Source organism: Camelus ferus, chromosome X, assembly GCF_009834535.1.
Source record: "Camelus ferus isolate YT-003-E chromosome X, BCGSAC_Cfer_1.0, whole genome shotgun sequence".
Classification (NCBI taxonomy): domain Eukaryota; kingdom Metazoa; phylum Chordata; class Mammalia; order Artiodactyla; family Camelidae; genus Camelus; species Camelus ferus.
In genome coordinates, this window is record NC_045732.1 from 76,370,481 (window position 1) to 76,396,874 (window position 26,394).

At 45.6% G+C, this 26,394-nt stretch overlaps 1 protein-coding gene across 3 annotated transcripts; it reads right to left on the reverse strand.

Moving 5' to 3' along the window:
- Nucleotides 1-7,885: 7,885 nt before the first annotated feature.
- On the reverse strand, nucleotides 7,886-26,126 carry GABRE (gamma-aminobutyric acid type A receptor subunit epsilon). 3 transcript variants are annotated; one of them, XM_032475221.1, is made up of 9 exons: nucleotides 25,994-26,126; nucleotides 21,684-21,904; nucleotides 21,177-21,244; nucleotides 16,516-16,736; nucleotides 15,697-15,779; nucleotides 14,198-14,335; nucleotides 10,346-10,498; nucleotides 10,030-10,151; nucleotides 7,886-9,737 (listed from the first exon to the last, which is right to left on the reverse strand). In XM_032475221.1, exons 1-9 carry the CDS (start codon nucleotides 26,047-26,049, stop codon nucleotides 9,393-9,395), a joined length of 1,407 nt encoding a protein of 468 aa, XP_032331112.1. In that variant the 5' UTR covers nucleotides 26,050-26,126; the 3' UTR covers nucleotides 7,886-9,392. The 3 variants fall into 3 exon arrangements, with proteins under 3 accessions (XP_032331112.1, XP_032331111.1, XP_032331113.1); XM_032475220.1 differs by having other exon boundaries at nucleotides 10,030-10,229; XM_032475222.1 differs by having other exon boundaries at nucleotides 9,602-9,737; nucleotides 10,019-10,229.
- Nucleotides 26,127-26,394: the final 268 nt, after the last annotated feature.

The following is a 26,394-nucleotide window of genomic DNA, read 5'->3' on the forward strand; positions in this document are numbered from 1 at the left end:
TTATTGCCTTTTGTTTTTATTTGGTTAAAGCACTGGTATTTTAGAGTCATTAAACCTTAGTGCAAATAACTCACAATTTGTTGTTTGTGTTTCAAACCTTCTAATGGAGCATTGAGTGGATGTTGAAGTTCTGATCTCCAGCCCTCATGACTAAAGTACTCCTTTCTCCAGATGCCAGGAATCTTTGTGGCTAAAGGCTTACCTTAGTTTGACACTCAGAGATTGCTCACAGCGGAAGTCACCCTTCCTAAGTCATATTTCCTTTCTGGGAAGAGTTTGTATCCAGTAACTGGTCATGTGGAGATATAAAGGCCTGACTTCCTTGTCTCAGTTCAGGACAACTCTAAAAGGTAACCTCAGCCTCAATGTTCCTCATGGGATTGGCTGAAGCCTCTGTAATGAACACATTACAGTTCATGTATTCAAACCTACTTCCTTTCTTTCTGACTTAAGTGTTGATTCAGAGAGTACTCTCCAATAAACTACTCACATGCAAGTCTCCATTTTAGAGTCTGATTCTTGGGGAATCCAACCAGCAACTGTTGGTGCTAGGAGTGAGAAAGCCAACTGTAAAATGGTATTTTGAGTTGAATCATCTCACTTCACCCACAAGCAAGCCAGCAATAAGAACATTGTCACTGGTGGTGGGTAGAATCTGATAGCAGTGCAATTGATAACATTCACTGATGGTGAACTAATACTGGTACACTATTGGAAGAGAATGCATGGTGCATGCAAAATATCAGATGTTTGAGAAATGCAGGGGAAATAATAAATATAAGAACCATAGAATGGGTAGATGATGCTGGGGACAATGAAAACATTGAAAAAAGACAGTCAAAGGCTGAGGGTGATTAGATATCCATTAAAATTAAGTGTAAAAATCAGTGTATCTCCTTGGCAGCATATAAAGAGACCTGCTTCTGCAACCAGAAGGCAGGTCGGAAAAGATGATTTTCAGACCCAGAGCTTAATTATAAGTGAATGAGCTTAAATTCTAAACTTCTAGAGGTTAGCAGACCTTTGGTCCTATCCAAAACATCCATGGGCATATTTGGGCCATGTCAAATGGTTTTGGACAGGACGAAATATAAAGGGGTTTTGGCGTGGATGAAATATCTTCATGGACATTTTAGACAGAACCAAATATGAACAAATACTAAGAATCTTTTATCATAGGCCAAAAGTCTCATGGGTTTTTTAGACAGGACTAAATGGTCCTACATATATCAAGAAACTTTTGGTGCAGACCAAGTGTCTTGTGGACATTTTGGACAGGACCATTTATCAAGGACATTTTAGCATGGACCAAATGTCTTATGGATGTTTGGTTAGGACTTAATGTCCTGCAAGGCTCCCGGAGGTTGGCTTAATGAAGATTAGAGCCTTGACTGGGATGGAGTGGGACCTTGGGGCACTGAGTGGGGATGTCTGAACTGATGTACTCAAACATCTTGATTCCTCAAATTTCCCAGAAACCCTGGGTCTGCAAAGTGAACCATTCCTTCCTGAGAAAGATAACATACTCCCTACTTGCTTGAAGGCTATGCAAAGATCGCTGCCTTGCATGAGAACATGCATCCTCTTCAATATATGTCCCCATTCACCCTCCCATATAATTGAGCAATAGCTATGGTTAAGTCACAACATAACATGGTCGAACAAATGTTGAATCTGCTAGTAGATGAAACAGGCTATACTCCAAAGGAGCTACAAGATCAAGCTAACATATACCAAAGGGAGCTCTAAGACTATATAGGACTGGGTTCTGAGAGTGTCAGATTAATGGAGGCAGAGCATAATAATGGATAAGGGACACTTTATAGATATGGGGAAACTCTCGTATAATACAGTATTTAATAGCCTGGCAAGAACCCATTGGAATAGTGTTAATGTGCTGGTAGGATATCTTTTAGAAACATGAAGAAGGTGATGGTCCACACTAAGTCAAGGTGAAATGTGTCAACTAGGGGTAGGGGTATAGCTCAGTGGTAGAGTGCATGCTTAGCATGCACAAGGTCCCATGTTCAATCCCCAGTACCTCCATTAAAAAGAAATTAAAAAGAGAAAGAAACTCTTTTAAAATTAAATATAGATAGATAAAGACAGTGGAAGAAGAGATTCAAGTGCTTAGAGAAATGGATATGGAAGAGTGAATGTATTTCATAAAACCTGAAAACCCACCCAAATGACTATATTCTGTAGGAGAGCCAGAAGGACACTCTACCAAAGTGGTAAAGAATGAACTCCTGAGAGGGAAACCAGTAATTCCCAGAAGTTGAGTGGTGCCTGTCTGAAGGTCAATGTAGCCAGTAAGATGCTGCTACAGAATTGGGCTATCGCAATAATAGGGTCCCAGTAAAGATCAGGTGATGGTGCGTAACCTTCAGAAGCCAGGTGCGCACAATTATCAGAATGAGCAACAAGGTCAGAGTAGCAGCCCCAGTCTAACTTGATGAGGATTATGGATAGTTATTGCAAGAAAGATTTCTTAGTAGCAGATACCACGGCTATTGTTCCATCCATACAACCAAAATAAATCAAATATGGATGATCAGGAGGATGAGGATGACCCCAATAAAGAATTATGATCATTTGCCCAGTTTCTGGATGTCAGCCTTTTTTCAAACCTAGAACCTATTCAATGAATTATATATTTTGAGAGAATGGGTGGCTTAAACAACAGACATTTATTTCTCACAGTTATGTAAAGTCTGGTAAGCCCAAGAACGAGGTGCCAGCAAATTTGGTTCTTAGTACGGGCCCCCTTCCTGGCTTGCAGATGGCTGCCTTCTTGTTGAGTGCTTATCACATGGCCTTTTCTCAGGGATGCATGTAGAGACAGAGAAAGCCATCATGGGCACTAATCTCATCATGAAGACTTCACCCTCATGACCTCATCTAACCCAATTATGTCCCAAAAGTCCCATCTCCAAATACCATCACATTGTGGGTTAGAGCTTCAACACATGAATTTTGGATGGACACAAAAATTCTGTCTCTGGGACACTTCTTCCACACAAAGTTAATAACCAGATGACCAGGTGTACAGCTTGTAGCTCCAGCCATTGGGAAAATTTTCCCTCTAGACTGTCTTTTAAGATCACCCCTCAGTGTGATTACAGTGTAGCCTTTGTCCTTCCTCAATTTTCAACCACTATTAAACCTGCCTTATTTGTAAAGCAAGAGTATTCCTTTTCCTTCTCCTTTAGCTGCTTGCACAGCAGCCTGGACCTGCAGCCAGGTTCAAATGACCATTGGTGTAAGCTGGGGCAACTGTAACAAGTACCCTGGCACTTACTCTTTCTCTCTGGTGCTGCTCAGGCTCAATTTAGGATAAACTGATATTGAGCCTGTCTTTATGACAAGGTGGGTCTGACAGCAACCAGCTCCAATATGCACAGTCACTTGATGTCCCATAGTTCAGCATCTGTCTCTACCAGGACCCAGAAGCACACCAGAAAGTATTTCTAGAAAGGCATATAATCTCTGATACTGATGGCATGGCCTCGCCCCAGAACCCCAGGGGCCTGAGTAGCAATTCTCTTACAGGGGCCAGCTTTGAACTTTACATGCATCCTTGCCCATCACTGATACCTTTGACACCATGGGGTCTGTCAGATAAGCATGGCAGGAAACTGGACCTGCGGCAGTTTCCTCTCCTGCACCTCACCTCTCCCAAGGCTCTCAGACTTCTGTGCCACCTGGTGTATGGGCCAGAGCACTACTTTCTTCTTCGTGCTGGAGGATTCAAGGCGAAAGATTTGTCTTTCACTTTGGAGGGGACATCTGGTATGCCTCTGATTACTGGACTTTAAAAACGTTATTGAAATGTCAGGTCCCTGAATCCTCATAGGGTTTATCTCCCATGCTATTGAGCTCATGTGTCTTACAGAGGCCTCTACTCGTCCTGTCCAATCAGTATGATGGTGCCAGTGCAATGGATCTGAATGATGTTCTGCATGATATCCTGACAGCCTTGATTTTTTCTGACTATATTATGACTAGGGGTGAGATAATTAACAAAGCCTGGGGGGAAAGTATAAGTAAATGTTCTTATCTTGACCATTGTTTTACATCCTACTTTCTAATTGCAAGTGTGACTCTTAAGTTATGTGTTTTCTCCTTATTTATGTCTGCTTTCCCACTGTAGGAGATATAGTTCACTTTATAAGCTTCCAAAGAGGCCCTCTGACTCTCATCCTTATCCTTTAATTTATTAAAATTGCTGTCAACTAGTCTCATCTAGATTTCTCTTTATCTGTCTGCAGGGCATCAATACATTTAGTAATAACTGGCCAACTCCACTCTCTTTGTATACAAGATATCCCCCATTGTCTTCATATATGCTTGAATCAGCAATATGGCTCCCTCCACTGAGATGTTTTCTGAGATAACCACCAGTGAAATCTTCAGGCATTGGGCTGTCACACTGTTTCAGATACCATCTGTGCCCCATACTCAGGATGGGTTGCTCTTTGCCAGCCAGGTGGTGAGTGATCCCAGAACCCCACCTTACTGTGTGCTTCTTGTATTATTCATGGTATCAACTGTGTCAGTTTAGGTTATCTGGGAAGAAGATGCCAAGGTGAGATTAGAAGAGCAAGAGACTTGTTGATGGGGAATGTTTGTGAAAAATAAAGGAAGAAGGAGCAGGAGTAAGGTGGAAAAACCTTCAGGTGAGAATGAGGTCTGACACCCAATAAGAGATGGAAAAGCAAGGAATAATAGGAGGAAGACCCTCAAACTGCAGAGCAGGTTTGATGAAGTTTCACTGATTTATGGGGTGTTCTTATGCAAAGACTGCTTGTTGGAGGAGTCCCTCTGCACTTGGCAGAAGTGTGCAAACTCTAGTACCCCTACAGTGCTCAGTCCTAGGCTAGTAGCAGTCCACAGACAGTGTGACCTCAAATGAAGCATACTTTTTCTAAAATTTATTAGTTATTTATCTTAAATTCAAATTTAATTGGATATCCTGGATTTTTATTTACTAAATTTGCCAACTCTACTACAAAGACAAGGTTGAGGTTTTATGCAGGCACAACAGCATGATCACCAACTCACTAAGGCTGATCTTGCCCACAACAGAGACCAATGGTGAGTCCCCAATGTATCACCATTCTTGAAGAAAAACAAGTGATCTGGGGACAAGTTGACTATATTGAACCTCTTCCAGCTTGCATGAGGCAATGATTCATCTCAATTGCAATCAACACACTACGGATATGAGTTTGCCTTTCTTTACTGGAGGACCTCAGCTAGCTCCACTATTCAAATGCATAGTCGTTGATCTATGGAGACAGGATTTTATATAACTTGAATTGGACCCAGAGATCCAGTTTCCTGCCAGAGGAGTCCAACATTGGGCACATGCCTGGGATTCTATTACATACTGCACCACCGAGTAGGTGCTGGCCAGATAGAATGATGAAATGGTATGTTGACGGCACGGCTGAAGTGCTAGCTTGGAGATGATAACCCTGAGAGGATGGGCTGTCATCCACCAGGAAGCATTATCCATCCTAAATCAATGACCAATATAAAAAAAGAATATACAGGTTGGGGAACAAAGGAGTAGGAGTAAGAGTTGTCTTGCTTATCATCACTCCCCGTGGTCCGTTTGAGGAATTTGTGCCTCCCATCCTCATAATTTTGGGTTCTGCAGGTTTAGAGTTCTTGGTTCCCAGATTGTGCCTTCATGAGAGGACAACAAATGAGTCCCGTTAAATTTTAATCCATGGCTGTGGGGAGAGTATAGCTCAGTGATAGAGTCCATGCAAGCACAAGGTCTTGGGTTCAAACCTCAGTACCTCCATTAAAAAAATAAATACAATGTAATTAACTCCCCCCCAAATAAAAGTATTCAGTGCTGTATGTCATCTATATCTCAATTTTAATTCATGGCTGCTTCCTGGTCACTTTTGGCACCAGCCAAACAGACACAAGTCACCATGCTGACAGGGGAAATTGACCCTAATAATCAGGAGGAGATAAGGTCACTGCTAGACAATGGGGACAGGCAAGAATAGGTTTGACGTCTTAGGTATCCCTTAAAAATGACAGACAAGTTGTCCAGCCATAGCCTAAGAAGAGCTTGTTGTCCAGTCTCAGATCCTTCAAGGACCCTTTTAGTCATTTCAAAGACCCTTTAAGTCTTTCTAAAGACCTTCAAAGACCCTTTTAGTCACTTGACCTGGTAAGCTACTTGGATCAAGAGAGATATTAGCTGAGAGTCAGAGGAAATCCAGGATGGGTAGAGTACCATGGACATGATAATATTAGTTAAGGCCCTACGACCAGTTCAGTGGCAGGCACTATGTGTTCACTGATCTTGTAAGTTTTCCTTAGGAAAAAAAAGCTCAACATAACCATGGGTGAATTGCTCCAGATTTTATCTATTTGAAGTAAATGAACCTGAGCAAAGGGAGAGATGAACTATAGTGGATGCTGTGGTGTGCTACCAAGACCTTCCCACATCCCTGCCCCTACCAAGACCTTTCCACATCCCTGCCCCTGCCACTCTCATTTCTCCAGCTGCTGAGACTGTTAGAGGCTGACCTCCCTCAGCTGAGTCCCTCTTCAGATGCACCCAAGTTCATGCTCACATCCAACAACTGATAAGTGTAAGAGTATAAAGGCCCAGTCCCCTTGCCCCAATTTATGACAATTTGGAGGGCCTATCCCAACTCCAAAACTCTCCATATATTCAGATGAGGATGTTATGGTGACTGTGTTGACCCTAAGAGCACTCCCCAATCCACCTCCTGCATGCTAATCTGTCTCAGAGATTGCTTCCCAGAAAAAACTAACCAGTGACATTGTGTTTTGTTACACATTTTTTTCTTTTCCTTTAGTTAGTATTTCTTAATATGGACAAATTTTTCAATATTTTCCTTTATAATTTCTGGTGTCTTATGTCATGTTTAGGCCTTTCCCACCCCAAGAATATAAATATATTCACCCATGTTGTCATATGATTTCCTTAAAAAGTTTTTAAATATTTGGTTCATCTGTAATTTTAATGTAAAGAGAGAGGTAGAGACTCAGTTTCACTTATTGTTTTTTAAATAAGCAACTAGTTCTGATACTAATTAATTTTTAAATTCCTCTTTCCCCAAAACTTCTCTAAGGTATAATATGCTTTTATACTTTTTCCAGTTTCTAGGTTTCAATGTTTAACTCATTTATCTTCCATTATGTTTAGTAATTGAAATGCTTAAATCATGAACTTTTCTCCAAGTGCAGTGTTGGCTGCATCCCATGCATTTTAAAACATATGTGGTTTTTTTCTTGATCAACTTAATTTTTGATATTACACACCCGATTATAGTTTTAATTTCTTCATTTTCAAAAAAACTATTTACATGAACTTCTAAAAAAATAAGCCAAGACAGGGTATTAGGGTTTCTGGGGTCTCTTCACACCACTACTGACTGGATGTGTCGTAGTAGACACTCCTGTCTGTGCTTCAGCATCCCCATATTTACATGGTGGTGGGGAGTGTTCTGAGTCTGATGGTCTTTAAGAAAATTCTAGCTGACTAGGTGAAGTTAGAATGATGGGCAAAGTAAAAGGGGAATGGAGGGGAGAAGAGTCATAGGAGCAAGTAAGGGAATCAGTTAAAAGAGGGCCATCCACTGGGTTACCCTCTTCCCTTCAGTTCTCCACTGAGAGAGGGGTACATGGTGCATATGTGGTAGGTCATGGATGGGAGTCATGGATAGGAGAGGGTAACAGACAAAGGTTTGGGTCATTGACTTAAGGTTTCAAAGCTGAGCTGAGAACAAACTCGAATGCCCAAGAAATCAGTCATACTGTTCATACTCTGTTGATATATTTATTGATATATTTCCCCGTTTCAGGTGATGGTCACAAAAAGCAGATGGAGCCCCACCCTCCCCTCCCCCCAATAAAATACAGACACAGATTTCATTCAGCATATACAAGCATTGGGGCGTGTCCAAATTCATCTCACTGGGTTACCAGAGCCAGGAGACGTTAGATCTTAGGGGCAGTCTGAGCACCGGAGGCCCAGAAATTGAGCAGGCCAATGCTGATTAAAAGAGGCTGCTGCTCTGGGCCCTGCCAGCAGAGGCTATAGAATCAAATCAATGTGATCAGAGCTGCCTAGCCCTATCATGTGGTCTTGAAGGTGACAGTGGGCTCCTGGGTAGCTCCTAGTGAGGCCACAGTCCCATAGAAATCTGTGCCTCAGGGTTCTCATCTGCAAAATGGGGATAAGAAACCTGTCCTGAATAGATCACAGGGCTATGAGGCACAAAATAGAAATAATCTGTCAAAAATGCTTTGCAAAAGGTAAAGTGCTGTACAAATTTCAGGGAATTCAATTGATTGATTGTGATTGTCAGACTGCCCCAGGGATAAGAGTGGACTGCTTCATGGGTCCAGGGGCCAAGGAAGTGGCAGAACTCCTACAGTGTGCCTTAAGTGGGCACCAATCAATGGGGGTAATGTTCGCTGAAAAGCAGAGTTCCTTTAATTTCTTGGCCCTGGGAAGTCACCACGGCCTAGCACCTGGGTCAGGGCTGGGAAAGTCACTGGGGAAATTACAGAAAGAGTCACAGGGGTCAAGGAAGAGGGAGAAAGTGGCATATAAAGCAGGGGGTCATTACTATTATCACACACACAAATAGATACCCACTGGATGCAAGGCATTGAGCTGGTAGTGCAGATGAAGAATGGAGCCCAGCGGGGAGGGGAGAGGGAGGTGTCACAGCAGCAGAGGGAGGGACACTGTCCTAAAGAGGCTGAATTGCTGGCTCCCCTCCTCCTAAAGGGATGACGCCAGTGTCTGTCTATCTGCAGGGGAAGGAAGAGGGGAGCAGGGAGAAAGAATCAAGAATATAATACTCTGACTTAAGGATGGGGTCCCCTCTCCCTGTTACACTGCTGTCCAGCACCTTAAGGAGGTGTCAGGAACAGGAAAACAGCTGGTCTGTGCACTTTGAGGCTGAGGCCAGAGCTGGGCCTGGAGCACCACAAAGGCAGTACTGCGTTTTTGGGGAAAAAAAGGCAGTGGGTGTTAGCCCTTTTAGGAGACAACTAATCCACTCACACATGCACACAGTCTTAAGGGAGCTGGTCACTGAGAGCCTACATTTTGAAGCCGGAGGATCGTAAATGCCCCTTGAGGAACAGATAGGTGTGCCGTTTTACTTCAAATTGGCTGCCAAGGAGATTCAGTGAATGGGCCAGGCAGGGTAGAGGGCCATGAAGACCAATTCCATGCAGGCTTCTGTTTGGGGAATGGGGAAGGAAATACACTCTCCAATTGTTCCTGCTGCTGCTGCTTCCCCCTCAACTCCCTTAGCAAAGGGTGTGGGACCTCCTGGGGAACTAAGGAGGCTGCCCCACAGGGCACCAACTGGTCCCTACAGGTTAAGGCAAACAAGCCAGTAGAGCACATTGAAGAAGAAGAAGGTGACGGGGAAAATAACTCGTGAGTAGTTATCCAGACGGTAGATATGGATGAAGAGGCGGCCCTGCTGCCACATGCTGCCCTCGCAACAGGGGACCACGCACAAGTACTTCCTGCACCACCTGCAGCAGCCACCAGGACGTGGGGCTCTGCAGGGCTTGATGGACTGCCGGGCTGGGCAAGATGGGCCCTCCTCTTCATCACTGTCCTCGGAGTCCTCGATGTCACACACAAAAGCATCCGGATGCTTGATAGCACGGACACGGGGACGGTTAAAGTCACGTGCACGGGCACGAGGCTGAAAGGAACAAGGGAAGAAATGGGAATGAGTTAAGGGAAGATGAACCATGCCTGGGTGTGGCCTCTGGGTTTCTGGGAGATTCTGTCCTTGGTACACTGTTTCTTTCCCACCCCTCCCCCGCCCAAGATTCCCACCATTACATGGGAAAGTTTGTTCCATTCCTGCTAAAGCCCAAAGTTACCCCCATCACTTGGTGAGCTTGCCACCCATGTGTCATGAGTCCTAGTGCCCTCACTTGCATGCTTCCAAACGCCAAAGCCTTGCCACCACTCCCATACCCAGGTCATACATGGCGAAGTTTTGGAGAACCACGGGGATTTGCCCGGTTGTAGGTCAGAAAGTTGAGCACAGCAAACTCCATCAGAGCACAGAAGCAGAAGACGAAGCAGATAGCAATATAGAAATCCAAAGCTGTAACATAGGAGACACGTGGGAAATTCTTCCGGGAAAAGGTGCCCAAGGTGGTCATGGTGAGTACAGAGGTGATCCCTGGGAAGGCACAGGATGGAGGTGGGCTGAGCTCCTGATTCATACGTTACACTTCTGAAAGGACCCCCAAGAAGGCAATTCTGTGCTTCATGTGCATGCCTACCTTAGCCACTTACCTAAAGAAGTCCTGGCTGGAGCAGAGTCTCTCTTGATCCAAAAGGAGATCCAGGAGATCATCGTGGTCACAGAAGAAGGAACATAGTTTTGAAAGGCAACAAAGCCAAACCGCCTGCTCACATTGAAGAAAAGCGTCAGGACCACGAAATCACCTGGAAGATATTAAAAAAAAAAATCCCACCACTTCATTATAGCACTGCCAGCACAAGACATGCATATTAAGGGTCCCATCCATTGTTCAGTTCATGGGATCCCCACCATGGTCCTAGGATAGACACACATTAACCCAGTGCCACCCACAGAGGATTAGAAGAAGCCCAGATAGGAGGTTCACCACAAGGCCCATGGTCAGTTAAAAGCTAAGCCAGAGCTAGAACTTTAATTGCTTCTTTCTTAATTCACTGTCCCACATCCTGCATCCATATTTCTGGAGTGGGGGCAGAAGGGTCAGATGAAAGCAATAAAATCAGTTAGCACTCTAGATATCAGAACCACACAGCCAATGTCCAGATGGCTGACTGAGGCCTTCACATCCACTGAGGTGCCATATCTAGTCTGCAGAATCACAGCCTAACACATGCACTTCTGGCTCTTACAATGTATCCAGCAACGGCCAAAAGAAATCACTTGCCTAACCCCAAACCTCTGGTGGTTCCCTGCTCCACAAGAGCTACAAGAATCAAGTCTACACTCTATCATCTGAGACTAAAGGCCCATCGTGATCTGGCTCCAACTGATGTCTTACACATACACCCTACTCTAAGCTCATCCCATCCACTCTCAGATTCCCTGAGACAGCTGGCACATACTTATACCGATATTTGCATCATGGACTCCCTGTTCTTAGTCTAGTACCCTAGCCCAAACTGACTATTTTGAGAAAATAGAAGAATTGGCTGAAAGTGAAAATTTCAGTCAGCCCTCTAGATGTCAGGTCTGCAGAATATACATCCACAAGGCAGACTGAGGTCTTCACATTCATTGGATATCATGTCCTTGATGTTGGCTCAGATTTTCTACCTCAGTGATGCTGTAGAATTGTTTGGCCTTGAATTAGGTAGGCTTTTAAACCCTTCCACAGCAGGCATAATGTGAGCCCTGTGGCCACATTCTGGCAAATCCAAGCCCAGCACAGCCTGGAACCTAGCAGATGCTGGGCAACTCTTGCTACTGCCTGGCAACAGCTTTGTAAAGCGGACCAGAACACTAACCTGTCCATGTGTCTTCCTATTTTAGAAAATAGATCACCTACTCAGCAGGTCTGGGAATGTTGGAATTGCATGAGAAGAACAGCCTTTCCTACTCACCTGGCAGCACTGACACTCAAGGGGCAAGACTTCTCAGAATCTTCTGGAAAAAGGCAAGGAAGTGGCCTGGGGTCAGTTGAATACCTGTGTCCAGAATAGTTAGCTTTGTGGATAGAACTCCTCCTCCAGGGCTGCTGCAGGGACCACTCGCACTTACCTACTAGCCAGAATATATTTATCAAGTTCCTAGTTCCCTTTTCCTGGGGTCTTGACTGCAATTTAAGACAGCCCTACTCAGCTACAACCACTCCCTGCAAATTCTTGTTGCAATAAGATTTATTATCCTATCAGCTTTTTCTATTTGTATTTTATTTATTTCAGCAAAGAAGAACCTTCTCTACTTGTCAAGAGATGGAAATTTGTCTTTGGAGGCTGAGTAAAGATACTAACATACATTTTCTTATTCCTGAGGAATAGAGGAGCATGGGTAAGGAAAAAAAAAAAAAAGATATCTGGGGCTGAGGAGCCAAAGAGGGAAAAAAGCTAAAGACTCTTTCTTTCTGCTCTTATCTGATTTAGCCAGACCACAGTTGGTCACTGTACTGTCAGAGAAACACAATAAAAAAGACTGTGTCCAGAGCACTGGGACTAGAGGGATGAGTAGAGCAAAGCTTTGAAGAGCAGGGGAGGAAAAGGAACAATGGTTGTATAGTATACAAAAGAATATGACCCAGAGTTGGAGCCATAATACTGGTCCTTTGATCCTGACCCTGTAGAAGACTGACTAGACTTACTGTAAGCTCAGTAGTTCTAGGGAAAAAGAAATAATGTCTAATGGTGGAAGTTCCAGAGACTCCAATTTCAGGTGAACTAGGAGAGTCTTTGATGGACAGAATTGTCTATAAAAGGAAGAAATTCCCTTGCAAGAAACTGAAATCCTAATGATGGGTAAGATTCCATCAGGGACTTAACAGCCAACAGTGAAAGATGACACGCTCACTGGGGGTAAGGATGGACTCTCTGAAAGCCTCCTGAAGCAGAGATTCTCTGGTTGAAGGCCCAAGGTGGCCAGAGTAGCAAGCTACCACTGCATTCCTATTCCCTTAGGAGCTGAGTACATAAATCAGCTCTGGATGGAGAGAACTGCCTAGGGCCGGCTGAAAGAGTTGGGATCAATCCCAAAGATAACTACGGTACTGAGGAAACCATGATTCAAGATCAACTGATCTCTAGTAAAAGAGAAAGAAGCCCTCCTTCTTTCTCCCCAAGAATTCTCTTCTCTCCCAAGGAGGACTGGTGCTTACCTATTGTCATTGCTTTGGTGATGATGCTGGCTCTGGGGCTTTGTAGTCACTAGGGCACCATTTTGAAACAATGCACAACCATCTACTAAACGGAACCACTAGTGACTTGAAAGCCCCTGGGCCTTGTCTCCTCTGCCGCTTTTGATGATGGGTCCCCACCTGTCTGGGGAAACAGAGGTGCAGAAAGGCAAGAGGCAGGCCAATGGTTAGCTGGAAGAAGAGCAAGGATCCCAAGTCAAAGGTAGTAAAATTGCTTACCCAGACCCCCCAAGAAAAAGTAAAACATTTGTAAAGCAGCCCTCTGCCCCTAGTACAGTGCAAGCAAAGCTCTAGCCAGATGAGCATGAGCTATCCCTCACCCAGTGATCACTCAACAAGTAAAGCAAAAGCAGATTTTCTGCCTAGCCACATGGAAGCAAAGCAAGACGCCTCCCATGGCAAATGGCTGCTTGGGTGACTGGTTCCATCCACATTCTGGAAACGATGAGGGCACTGCCACCACTGCCCTGATTTGGTCAGTATGTGTGAAGAGGGTTTCCAAGCTGCTCTGGGAGCAACCCTAGGGAGGTCCCTTGGCTTCTCATTCAGATCACCTAGGAACACAAGCAAAGACACTCACACCTATTGGGAGCTGAAGTTTAAGGGACCCCAGGACCCTCCCCTTTAGTCATTATTGGGACAATATCAGAAAACCAACGATCACCATGTCCATGTTGAATCCACCGTGGAGGCTTTGACAGGAATCTGTGTGTGTCAGGGCTGCTCCTTTAAAATAAATGTTGATACAGCAGCCATTGTAGGTGCTGAACCTTCCTCCATGCTATCCCAGACCTCACCTAGCTGACATCAGAACTCTAGCCTCCACCTCCCGTTAGGAGAGACTTTGCCTCCCACTCAACTAGAACCACCTAGATTGGCTCTGGATATGGAAAATTCACATGACCTCCATTTCCCAAAGTCATCCAAGTAGGTCAGTTGTAACACAGATCTTGAAACTGAAGGGTCTGCATGACAAAGCTAGTTGCAAATTCTGACAGCAATAAAACTTTTCTACTTACCTACCCTCTCCGGGGCTTGGCAAAGCACTTACTTCTTTGCAGATGAGACTGAGATGTAGTTACAAAGTCTCAGTTTCCTCTGCAAACAGTTGTAAGTGCTTAGCATTTACAAGACAGGAGCCATGTTCTACAACATTTTCATGGGATGATTACACAGCATTTGTATGGATGGATGGCCACCTCCAGTCATCCCTACCTCCCTCCTGGGCCTCTACCTGGCCTTGGCTCATAGGTACACTTACCAGCTATGGTTGCAATAGTTTCAGTCGTGTTGGTCACTCCTATAAAATCAAACTGGAAGAGCTTCCAGGAATTATTTCCATTGATTTCAAGCGTGAAATTGTCCCACTTGTAGATGATCTCATTCTCAGGATAGGAAACTGGAAAGCAACATGAGAAGGAAGGTCATGTGAGACTGGGAAGCCCAGCTGAGGTCTCCACCATCATGGTGTCTGAGCAATGCCTTAGAGTCCTGACTCTGGCCTCACCAGCTATGAGACCTTACTTCTCTTATCTCATTGTTGAAGTCCATCCAGTAAGTGCATTTACTGAGCATTTCTTAGTACCAAGCCTTGTGCTGGAAATACAGAGATGGGCAAGGAAGAGGCCCTGCCCTCAAGCATTCACATTTTACTGAGTCAGACAATGAGTACACATCTGTAATTGTTGGAATTCCTCTGAGAAACTTCTGCCCATGGGACAGTAGGGAAACAAAGGAGGGAAAGATGAGTTGGGGACACACCCAGAAAAGAGTCCATATAGTAGGTGACATTCCCAATAAGTCTTAAAAGTTGAGGATATTCTCTGTATCGATGAAGCTGAAGGGGTGCGGAGGGTGTTCTATGCACACAAAGGTGAAAATGCCTGTTGTATTATGGAAGTGCCAAAAGCCATAGAGAGGATGGATGAAGTATGTGGGAGTGGATAGTAGGGGCCAGCTTATGAATGGCCTAGAGGGTTATTCTAAGGAATCTGGAATTGATCCATGAGAATTCAGGAAGGATTTGAAACTAAGAAGTGACCAGGTCTGGGTGATGCTTCAGCTAGGTCACTCTAGTTCTTACAGAAGAATGGCCTGTTGACAAGGAGACCAGTTATGGGAGATCAGTGCAGTAACCCAGGTATAATAAAATGAATGAAAGTAGGAGTCAAATATGTGGCAGTGAGAATGCAGAGAAATAGACAAGATCAATAACGATTCAGGAGGGCACACCAACAGGATGTATTGATGGATTAGATGTAGGAAGTGAAGAAGAATGAAGCATCAAAGTCCTTGGCTTAGACAGCTTGAGTGGGTGATGGTGCCTTTCAATGAGACAGATGAGAACACAGAAGCAACACACTTGTTTTGGGGGTAGAAGTTGGAAGGAGAGCATGTACTTAGTTTTGGTCATGTTCAGTTTCAAAGTGAAAACATTACAAAAGGCCAAGTGGAAGTTGACAAAGACCTAACCAAAGTAGCGACAGTGGAGAGCAGACATACTTGAGATGCACTTCAGAGGCAGATGACTGACTTGAATGCGGTGGAAACGAGAGGGAGGAACCCATCATGAGGCCCAGGTTAAGCAAGACAGTATTGTCAGCAGGAAAGGAGATGAGGATGGAATGGGAGGTCCTGGGCAGCCTTGGCACCATCTTAGGAGGAAAAGCAGAGGCAGAAAAATGTAAAGGGCAAAGATGAGAAAAAGACGGGGCCCAGCATGACAACTCTGGGGCCCCAGGAACCTAAGAAGGTACTCACAGCTAGAGAAAGACAGAGGGCAAGAGTGAGAATCCATTGGAAATTTGAGCATGTGGAGTGAGCATCCAACATCAATGGTCATCCTGGAAGGGAGAAAGGAGCCTCATTAGGCTGGCCTTGAGCACTTAGATATCCACCCAACTTGGGCCTGGGGACCACCACCAATGAGTGGCAACAGTGGGATTTGAGACAAAGAGCTTAAAGGAGAGACAAAAAGAGAGGAAGAACAGCTTAAAAGTATCTGGCTCCTCTAGTCTCCATCACCAGAGAAATGTATGGACCAACTTAGATGGGCTTTTGTTTCTTGCCCATCCCAGCCTCAAGGACTTGCCAATACTCTCCCACTCTCTACCACCTCTCTGCCCCATATCACCTATACACAACCTTCCCCCACCAGGCATTCAAGTGTCCAGCCTGGTCTTAGGTAGCTTTCCAAATGCTGTGTTGCTGCTCCACCTGGATAATTCCATCACCATGGACATGTCTCTACATCCAGGGCCCACTTGGGGTGGAATTGTCTAGGCAATGCAGTCATACTGGTATATTATAGTTGGGGGAGCTCTGGACTTGAAGTAAGTAACTAGGTATCAGTCCCAGCCCTGCCACAAACTTGGTGTGTGGCCTTAAGCAATATCTTTCTATTTTGAGGCCTTAGTATCTGTGTCTGTGCATGAGGGGGTTGAACTCATGGTCTAAGAAAGCTGGACGGGCCCTTAGAAGTATTATTCAGGATGAAACCTCTGCCCGTGTTTCTTTGCCAAAAATTCTCAGAAGGGGAAGGAGAGTTCCAAGAAGCAAGACTCCAGAGGCTTGACATACCTAATTGTGTACAACACCTTGCCATCCTTGTGGATGCGGACCATCTGGTTGGGCATGGTCATCGAATGCTCATGGGTCCTCTTAGAATTCCTAAAAAAGGTATCTGGGACCCATAACTGGCTCACCATGTTGCCATTCAGAACAAAGCTCTCAAAGCTGCCATCGTAACGAAGGCGTTCATCATACCAAGTCTGGCAGAAGGTGATGTCAATGGAGTATTCCTGGTGAGAAGGATAAAAAAGCATACATTTGGGACTGTGCAGACAAAGAACATGTCCATGCCATCCTGTGATGGGCCTGTCAAGTTGACAGGAGCCCACCTAGGTTTGCACAGATATTCCTCAAAGGAAAAAACAAACATTCCCAATATACAACAATCTGGAAAGACACAATTCATCTAGAAACAGGCAGGTAATGTTAGCTTAATTGCATGGGCTGGGCTCATCACATCACCGCTCCCTTGTAGGGCTATGGTGTTACTCTAGCGAGGTTAAAATCCTCTCAGTTCCCACATTTCCATAGCAAATCAAAGATCTCAGCTCAAAATCATTCTAAACATTTACAAACATATACACCTTGGACTGTATATAGTGAAGTCTGCCCTTTTAGCTTTTATTTGGGAAGCACAGATTAATCCATCTTAATCCTTCATTCTCCAGAATTGTATTAAAAATGAAGTGCTTTGAGTCATGACAGAAAAGCTGATTTAGTCTCATGTTTTTTGAATCTTTTGTTTTGTTTTGTTTTGTTTTGTTTTTCCTCTTAAAAAGGGGCACCTAACCTCTGAATATATGCATGTGCACATGCCTAGATACACTCATGATGATTTTGTCCCTAGAGGCTTTCTATCCCATAAACATCAAAAAAGATGTTTAATAGTAAGAAGCATGAGAAGCGAGAAGTACATACCACTGGTTTTGAAGGTAGAGAAAACAGACTGCAGTACAACTGCAAGCAGCTTGAACTGAAACTACCAGTACTAGGCCACGGTAGAACCTTGAGGGCTAGCCCAGCCTCCTTTACTTTAGAGGTAGGGACACTGAGGCTCAGAGAGAAAGAGATTTGTGCAATGTCACACAAATAGCGCATGCATACATCCAGAGGTTAGGTGCCCTTTTTTAAGAGGACCATTACCATGGCCTTGCCCTGGGACGAACTTTACCCATTTTCCTTTACAGCGCTTACTTCACTTGCACCAATAATCCCTTTGGGTACGAAGGTCCAATTTTCCTCTGCAGGACCTCTAGGCCTTTCCCCTGAGCTATCCTGCATCAAACAATGAACCTCAACGAGAAACTCACAACATGGGGTCCCATAGAGCCCTTGGGATGGAGGTGTCAAGACAATTCCTGCTTGCCTTTGCTGCTCAGGCCAAAAGGTGGTGAGAGCTACTGCCAAGTTGCCGGGAGCCAGGCCCCCCAGACTGAGAATGTTGAGACTCACACAGAAAAAAGGATGGCAGAGTCTGGCTACCATTCACATGGGAGCCCCTAGTCCTGCCCAGCCACATCAGCCTTCACAAGTGGCCTTCAGAGTGGCTGTACAGTCCCAAGTGGCTGACAGTTCCAAACTGGCCTGCAGAACTGCTTGGGAGCCAGAGGAGCCTTCCCTTCCACAGTCCGCAGCTTGCTCCTGCTCTATGTTATGTGTTTCAAACAAGCATTTCATTTCTATTTAACAAGATTCCCATTGTTAAGTTCACTACACATCAACTGATAACTAACGGCTCAATTTTTCCCCAGTTTGACGGGGGAGCTTGGGATGTACTTCTCTTTCAGCTCAGCTGAAATGCTAGAAATTTGGTGTTAAGTAATTGGCTTAATTGGAATCACTTTCAATAATTACCACAGGGAGAAGCAGACTCAGTAACTGTTGATGCTGTGATAGGCAGTCATTCCCAGGCTGGTCACTGCCTTCTAGGCTCAGGATATGTATTTCAAAAGGTTAGCCAGGAGATTGGTAGAAACAGTTGATTTAAATCCACATGCTGTGGGTTCAGTTTGCTCTCCCTAAGGACAAATCCTGTGCTCAGCACAACCTCTGATTGACTAAAGGATGTTAGAACTTCCCTCAAACAACCGCACTCACTGTGTAACAGGATGTTGGGACTCACAACCTTGCTGGGAGGCTCAGTTGCCTCAAACAGAAAATGAGGATCCCAGTGGCTGCCTGGCCTGCCACACAGGCTGTCACAAAGATCTGAGGAGACTTGTTCATTGGCAAGTGCTGTGACTGTGTGAGACAGATATGCGCCCCCTCCTCACCCAGTGCAGGACTCTACAGTTTCACCCCAGAAAAGTAGGCTGTATAAGGACCGGGACCTCCTACAGTTTAAAGCACAATTTGGAACTACGTAGAAGGCCAGACTTCTCCAGGAAATTTAATACCATGTGAGTATTTGGAATCTTCTAAAGGAATTTGGCTCAGGCTAAAGCACCACCTTACTGGCCAAAGAAAATCAAGTTGTTGGCTCCTCTTTGGACCAGTTCTGTGTTGCATGCCAGGTTCGGTGAAAGCTGAGTTATTCAACTGTACCGCTCGGTCTTGTCAGGTATCAGCACTTCAGGTGAGACCAATGCTGCCAACACCAGGAGGCACAGCAAGGAGGAATAGGGCACTCAGCTACTAAGTGGGGCTGCTGCTCTGCTGCCACCAGGGCTCTTGCAGATGATAGAAACTGTTTCCCCAAATTATATCTTACACAAATAGCAAGGAGACTGTAGCCACAAAATTATCTACTACTCTTCAGGCCACTTTCTCGATTCCCACACTAATGATCTAAAAGGTCCATTTCCTATTAAGGGTCAACAGTGGCCATGATGGTGGGACTGGAAGACCTCAAGCTCTGGCTCAGAACCCGGTGGTTCTTAGTTTATCAACAATTTTAATCAAGCTGATTGATAAAATCACACTCAGTGGTAGGCACATTCATACAGCAAATAATAAATCTGACATCAAGGGAAGAGGGAAGAAAAAGTTTTAAGATATCAACAGAAAGTCAAAGAGAGCTGTTTACTCTCATTTTCTCTTCTTTCTTGTTATTTCCCCTAAGTGTGTGGCTTCTATCCTTTTCTCGTGCTCTTGCTCACTGGTGGGAAGCCAACTGCCACACTGTGAGCTACCCTGTGGAGAGGCCCACATGGCAAGGACTGTGGAAGGTCTACAGGCAGCAGCCAGAGAAGGACTGAACCCTGCCAACAACCATGTGAGAACTGGGAAGTGGATCGTCCCTTAACTGAGTCTTCAGATGAGACCCCAGACCCGATTGACACCTTAACTGAAGCCTTGTGAGATACTGGCACAGAGGACAAGCTAAACCATGCCTGGATTCCTAACCCACATGAGCTGTGACCTAATGACTATTCGTTGTTTTAAGACACTGTGTTCGGGGGTAACTTTTTGTATAGCCATTCACTGTGCTTCAGGAATTGGATATCAAACAAAGCATCACAATGGGGAATCCCCCACTCTTCTACTCAGCCTATGTAAACACTGATCTTCCATCAATGTGTACTTACCTTTGAGTATCTATTTGCAAGTACAATCTCAGAGCCTAGACTCTGGGCTCACTCAATTATATGGTGCTTGTTGGGTACCACTGTGTATGCTAAAACTGTGTCTGACTTGGGCCAGGTCAAAGCTATGGCCATGATGGGGTTGGTTACCACAGCCTTACTCATTGTCAGCCTCTGCAGATGAAAGTGACATTTGCAGAACATCTTTCATAATTTGCTCAGCTAACATATACTGAGTCCTTGACATCAAGGAACCCATAATTGAGAGAGCAATGCAAACACACAGTGCATAGTTACAAAACAGCGAGGTAGGGAAGATCACATAAACAACTGTGAGACGAGCTAGATCTGAAAGCCAAAGAAAGAAGTGTGGTGTGAGTAGGAAGGGAGCAATTAACAGCTGTAGAGGTCAGGGAAGATGCCATGAAAGAGGTATCATTTGAGGTAGACCCTGAAGGATAAGGCTTATTACAAGTAGAAAATTGGAGACATGCCATCCCAAACTGGAAATAGCTCAAATGTAGGCTCAGGCACATGATAGTCTGGGAACACCCATACACTAGTGTGACTCTAAAAGGGTGAAAAGAAATAAAACTAGAGCCCTGGGTTGGCTCCAGCCATCAAAAGCCTTGACTGCTAGAGTGTGGAGTTGAACTTCATGCTTTAAGCAAGGTCAGGGCAGTAGGAGGCACATCACTCAGGAGGCCAGGTTAGTAGGTACATTGTGATATATATTTTGTGAGAGATACTGAAGGCTAACTGGGGACAGCACTGACACTAGGATGACAGCAGTATGAAAGGAGACAAGGAACTAGAGCAAAATTAGAGAAACAGTCCTAGAGCAAGAGTTGGTGACTATAAGCTTACATCCATAAAAATCATTATCAGAAGAAAAGAGCCATTCCATCGTGTTGTTTAAAGTTGCTTTATTTTTATTTTGAATGAAAGACTGGAAGATATAGTCAAGATTCTGAAGGTCCTCTTCAGGCAACAAGGGACTTATCCTTTGCAGCCTCTTTCTCAAGTCAGTGTTGGTTAAAATCTCTTCCCCCCAAAACGCTTGTTACAGACACCCAGAAAAAACAGGTATGAAAGGCCTTATGCTCCCTAGACTAGAATATACTATAACCAAAGCTCAGTACTCACCATGTCCAGGATAGAGATAGGACCAAGGGTGTTGACAGAGATCTCGACAGTGACCACAGTAGGCTTCTCTGTAAAGTAAGTAGAAGTGGCAGAGTTAAGTGTCAAACAGAAGCATGGGTCAGGAGAGGGTGTGGTCAATGGGGAATAAAGGGGGTAAGCGTTGGACCACATGGTTTTAACATCCGATACTACTTCTTTCTGTATTCTTTCGTGACAAGACTCAATTCATAGAGTGCTAAGAGTTGGACATACCTTGAAGGTCAATTATCTACCCAAGTCATTTCATTTTACAGCTGGAGAAACTGAAGGTAAGAGAAGGGAAAAGTCTAGACCAAGGTCATGACATTGCTGAGACTAGAGTTGATACCTCTTACTTGACAGGTCAGCAGCAGTTGTTCCCGCCCACATGCATGGCACCATCACCTATACCCCAGGCCCATTCTCCACACTTATGCCCTCAACTCTCTTCCCCTCTGGGCCTGAGGAGAACTATGTTCTACTACTCACCGCCAATGCCAGGGCGCAGTTTGTAGTCGTAGTTGTTAAAGAGACTGTCCAGGATGAAAGTGGCTGTTGGCATTTTGCCAAGTCTGTCCTGTGTATCGGTAGCAGTGGGCTTTATTTCTTCAGAAGAGGGTTTCTCTTCAGGAGCCTGAGACTTGGGGTCGTAGACATCACCATCACTAGCAGAGGGTGCCTTCTCTGATTCAACATGAGGTCCTTCAATCCTAGAACATAAAAATAAAAAAAGTGAAGCTCTGTCCTCCACTCTGTAGGGGGCCCAGGTGATGTCTCTTGGGACAAAAGCAAACCAAAATAAGCTACAACCCAGGGCATGAATAGTGACTGGTAACAGTAAATGAAGAGCCAGTAATAGATTACTCTAGTTAATTTCTTCTAAATCTTGCTGCTCTTTGGGAACTCCCCATGCTACCCTCCTTTAACAGTAATTCTTTATTTTTCAAAAAAAATCAATAACAAAACTAGGTTCAAGATTTTTAAAAGAATTTTTCAACGTAAAATGAAGAGGGCAACGTAAAATGTGTGAGCTCTGGCCAATCAGCTGCTGTTACTAGCCTTGGTCTCCAGTCTGCCTGACCAGCACCATGTGGGAGTAAGTGGGCAGGCAGAGGGCCAGGGTTGCTGAGGAATGTTCTAGAACACTGTGGGAATATTCTGCATTTCTTTGCTTTTGTGAGACTTCATTGCATTGGAGTTGGGGGCCAGGGGTGGGGGAAGCTCTGAGGCCTTCACCCAGAGGCTATCCAGGAAACAGATGGTTAACAGGAGTCCAACCTGAGTGCCACAGCCATGCACCACAGCCAAAAAAATTATAAAAATAATTAAATTACAAAAAAAAAACCCTCTAAAAAGCTGCCTGCCAATGTATGAAACTCACCAATGGTGTTAGAAATCAGGGTGGTGCTACCTTTGCTGGCAGGCAGTGAGGAAGAGGGCACTAGGGGGCCTCTAAGGTTCTGGTCATGTTTTAGCCCCTCATGTGGGTGTCTTGATACCAATGTGATCATTTTCTGACAACTCATAAGTCATGCCCTTATGATTTGAGCATTTTTCTGCATATATGTTCTAATTCAATAAAAAGTATTTTGAAAGATTAAAATGCTAGTAAAATCTGCTACTATATGGACCTTATTTGGAGCCTGGTTTTAAAAGGCAAACCATAAAAAACAAAACAAAACAAAGCAAAAAACATTTATGACACAACAGGGGAGATTTGAACACTGGTAAGTTTCTTCAGCATGAAGAAATTATTCTAAAAATTTTTGGTGTAAGAGTGGTATTTTATTATGCTTTTGAAGTTCTTATTAGAAATACATACTAAAATAATTACATATGAAATGATATGATGTCTGAGATTGTCTTTAAAATAATTTAAGCTGGAAATGGCAAATGGGTGGGATACAGAGAAAATAAGCAGCTATGAGTTGATAATGAGGCTGGTGATGGGTTGTGGAGATTCACTCTACTGTTCCCTGTACTTTTACATGTCTTTGAAAAAAATTATAATTAAAAGCTTTTAAAAAAGCAATCATCAAAATTAACTTGTGATGTTGGAAAGCAGGAGAGTGCTTTCCTTTGGGGAGGAGGGTGTACTTGGAGGGGACAGGTGGTGAAGCTTGTGGAGGGTGGGGGGAGGGAACTGGCCATGTTCTATTTTCTAGTCTAGGTACTGGTTACATGGGCATGTGTACTTTGTGAAAATCCACTGAGCTGTTCACTCATGATTTCTATACTTTCATATTTCTATGTTACACCTCCAAATGATTTATTTTTTTAAAAAAGCAATCAAGACAGCTTGCTTCCTTAAATAAGGGGTTAAAAGGGCAGGAAATGTGGACATGGTCTCTGGACTGCAGACCAAGGGACTGCCAACTTGAACAGCAAAATGCATTTTCCTGCAGCATTTCAAGCTTAACTGGGGTACATATGTGCCAAGTCTATGCCGTTTCTCATGTCTGAAATAGCTAATTCACATTGTGGGCAAGGGAAGAACTGGACTTGGGAAAAGCAGCTTGCATTTCCAAATGCCATACCCAGAGATGTTCTCTTTCCCTGAGGCTTTCCCCCCAGTCCTCTGAGTAGACAATACCAGCCACTGCCGGAGGGGGAGAGGGAGAACTAGGGGACTGAGACCCTGCAAAATGAGTGACGTGGCTGGGACCATGGCATAATCAGGACTGGCAGTGCTAGCTAAGACCACCCAAGAGCTTGCAACGGCCCTTCCCAGATGTCCAAAGCCAACAGCAAGAACCCCGAGGTCCAAAAGGCAAACATACAAGCAAAGGCCCAAGGACCACGGAAGTCCCTCTGCTCCCAGACTTTGTCTGTGACGAAAATGATTTCAGAGGGTCTTGAGATTGCTGTAATCCTACAAATTGCTTTTGCCAGTAAAAAAACAAACGAAACAAACAAAAAAAAAAACCCTCATCCTGTGATCCCTGGGGTTAAGGAGCTGCTGACAATGTATACCTTTTCTCAGCCAGCCATTAAGCCCACTTTCAGGGCTAGAAATAATAAAAATGTGAAAAACACTCGTGCACTGGACTAGTGGTATCTCTCCATGGGGGCTTTTCAGGCACCCACATCCTTCTAGATGCGATGATCCAAGATGGAGCTGAATCTCTGCACCCCCTCCCCCACTGAGGATGCTCATTCAACTGGCTGGGGAGAGGGAAAGGAACATGAGAAGGGCCACTGGATTGTTTTTTCTTCCCATCTTTTTCACCTTACAGGTGGAGAAACTGAGGCCCAGATGGAGGAAGGGTTGTACCCAACGTCATACAACTGATTTTAAGCTGAGACTGGGCCACAGCGAGGTGGTTCAAGGTAACTCTTGCCAGCACACCCCACTGCCAACCCCCTAGCTCTTTTCTGACGTCACAGGTTGCCATGTGGACAGTGTCTGAACGTCAGTTACTGCAGCCCTTTCCTCTGTCTGGAAGGGTAATTTCCATCACAATAGCCCCTATTCCATGCTGTTTTCCTCTCTGGTCCCACTCCCTCCTTCTGCACCCCCAGACCCCTCTTTTGCCCTAATCAGGCACCATGTCAGCTCTCCCAACCAGTCCAGCTCACATCTGGAGGGATGTGGATGACTGGAAATTCCTAGCACGCATTCAGAAATATTTACCAAGCCCCTGATGAGGTCAGCCCGCTAGTGCACCAGTGAGCCACCAGGGAGCCACGCAACTTGAGAAGCTAAGGCATTCTGGGGTGAGAAGAGCAGCTATCTCCCCTCTCCCCAACCCCAAACAGAAAAGCAAGACAAGCCCAGTAACATGGAGACTTCAAGAATGCTGGACAGATCAGAAAGCTGAGCAACTTGTGACAGCTTGCACCCATTGGGAAGCTGTCTCAAAAATATGAAGCAGTCATCCTCTACCCTAAAAAGCCAGAAATGCAGGGGACAACCTTCCTCAAAAAGTCCCAGGGCCAGAAAAAGATGTGAGGGAAACTGGCAGCTCTAGGGTTTGTAAGAGGGGGGAGGGCTTGAAATGCAGACCTAAACCACAGACATAAGAGATTACCATTCCTGGCCTCAGGCTCCAGTCTGCCCTAGACCCAGCAGGGTTTCTAGGGGGCCAAGGGAGGAAGAGGGAGGCTGGTGGCGGAGGGGAGTGTTTGGAGAGCTGGGGCAGGAACTCTTAGACTACACCTGGGCTCCTGCCTGGGCCTGGCACCAAGAGGACAGGCGGGAAGGGTAGCAAGTAAAGTCAAAGTGGTCTGGAGCAGTATCTGGTGCTCAGTAGGCGCTGAGGGAAAAAAAATTCTTTTTGAACGAGAGGACAGATTAGCCAACACTCAAACATTTTAGGCGCAGTTTCTCTTTCCTGCCCGCACACCTTTCTGGGCGCCACCTTCCCAAGTCCCCCCCGAGTCCCCAGAAGCGCGAGCCTGCTCCAGCGGGGTACCCCACGGGCCGCTGGACTCTTGCCTCCGAAGGCTCAGAGAGGGAGGGCCGCGCTCTTTCCCCAGCTGCGGCAGGGTTTGGGGAGCGGGAGTCTAGGGGCCTGGGGTGGGGGCGGGGGGGACGCGAGCGGCCAGGTGATAGGCGTCCCGTTTTCCTTCCTGGGCGCCCCTTGGGGCCCCGGGACGCCCATCCTAGGTGAAGAGGGGCGGAGGCTGGCCGTGGGCGTCGGAAGGACACGGGACCGGGCTGGACAGTGCGAGGGCCAGGGGCGGGGTGCGTGCGGGGCTTCAGGGGCGCGGCGTGCGGGGCTCTCAGGAGCCGGCCTCGCTCCTGGGCAGAGGGACCTGGGCTCCGAGGGCTCCTGGGTCCTGGGTTGGAGACTCACCTAGACGGGAGGATTACGGATGTGCCCAGGAGGATCAGGAGAACTTTGGCTAACATCTTGGAGGGGACCGGCGCGACCACCTGTGCGGAGGTCGCTGCACTGGGTCTGTCCGCACCAAGCGCGGTGTGGAGGGTTTTGCTGGGCTCCAACTTTCACTCCTCCCACTCGCCCCGCCCCGCGCCCCCCCGGCCCCGCCCCCTGAGCCCCGATGGAAATCTCCGACGACGTGTTCACTGCTGCAGCAGAGAGGCGGGGGTAGGCTGGGGCGGGCTGGGAGGGGAGGAGGGAGAGGAGGAAGGAGCCCTGTCGCCAAGGCCCCCCGCCCCTCTCCGCCACCACTGCGGCGCTGCCAGACAGCCAGGGGCGGGGGACGTGGGGGAGGGGGGAGGAGGCGAGCCTGC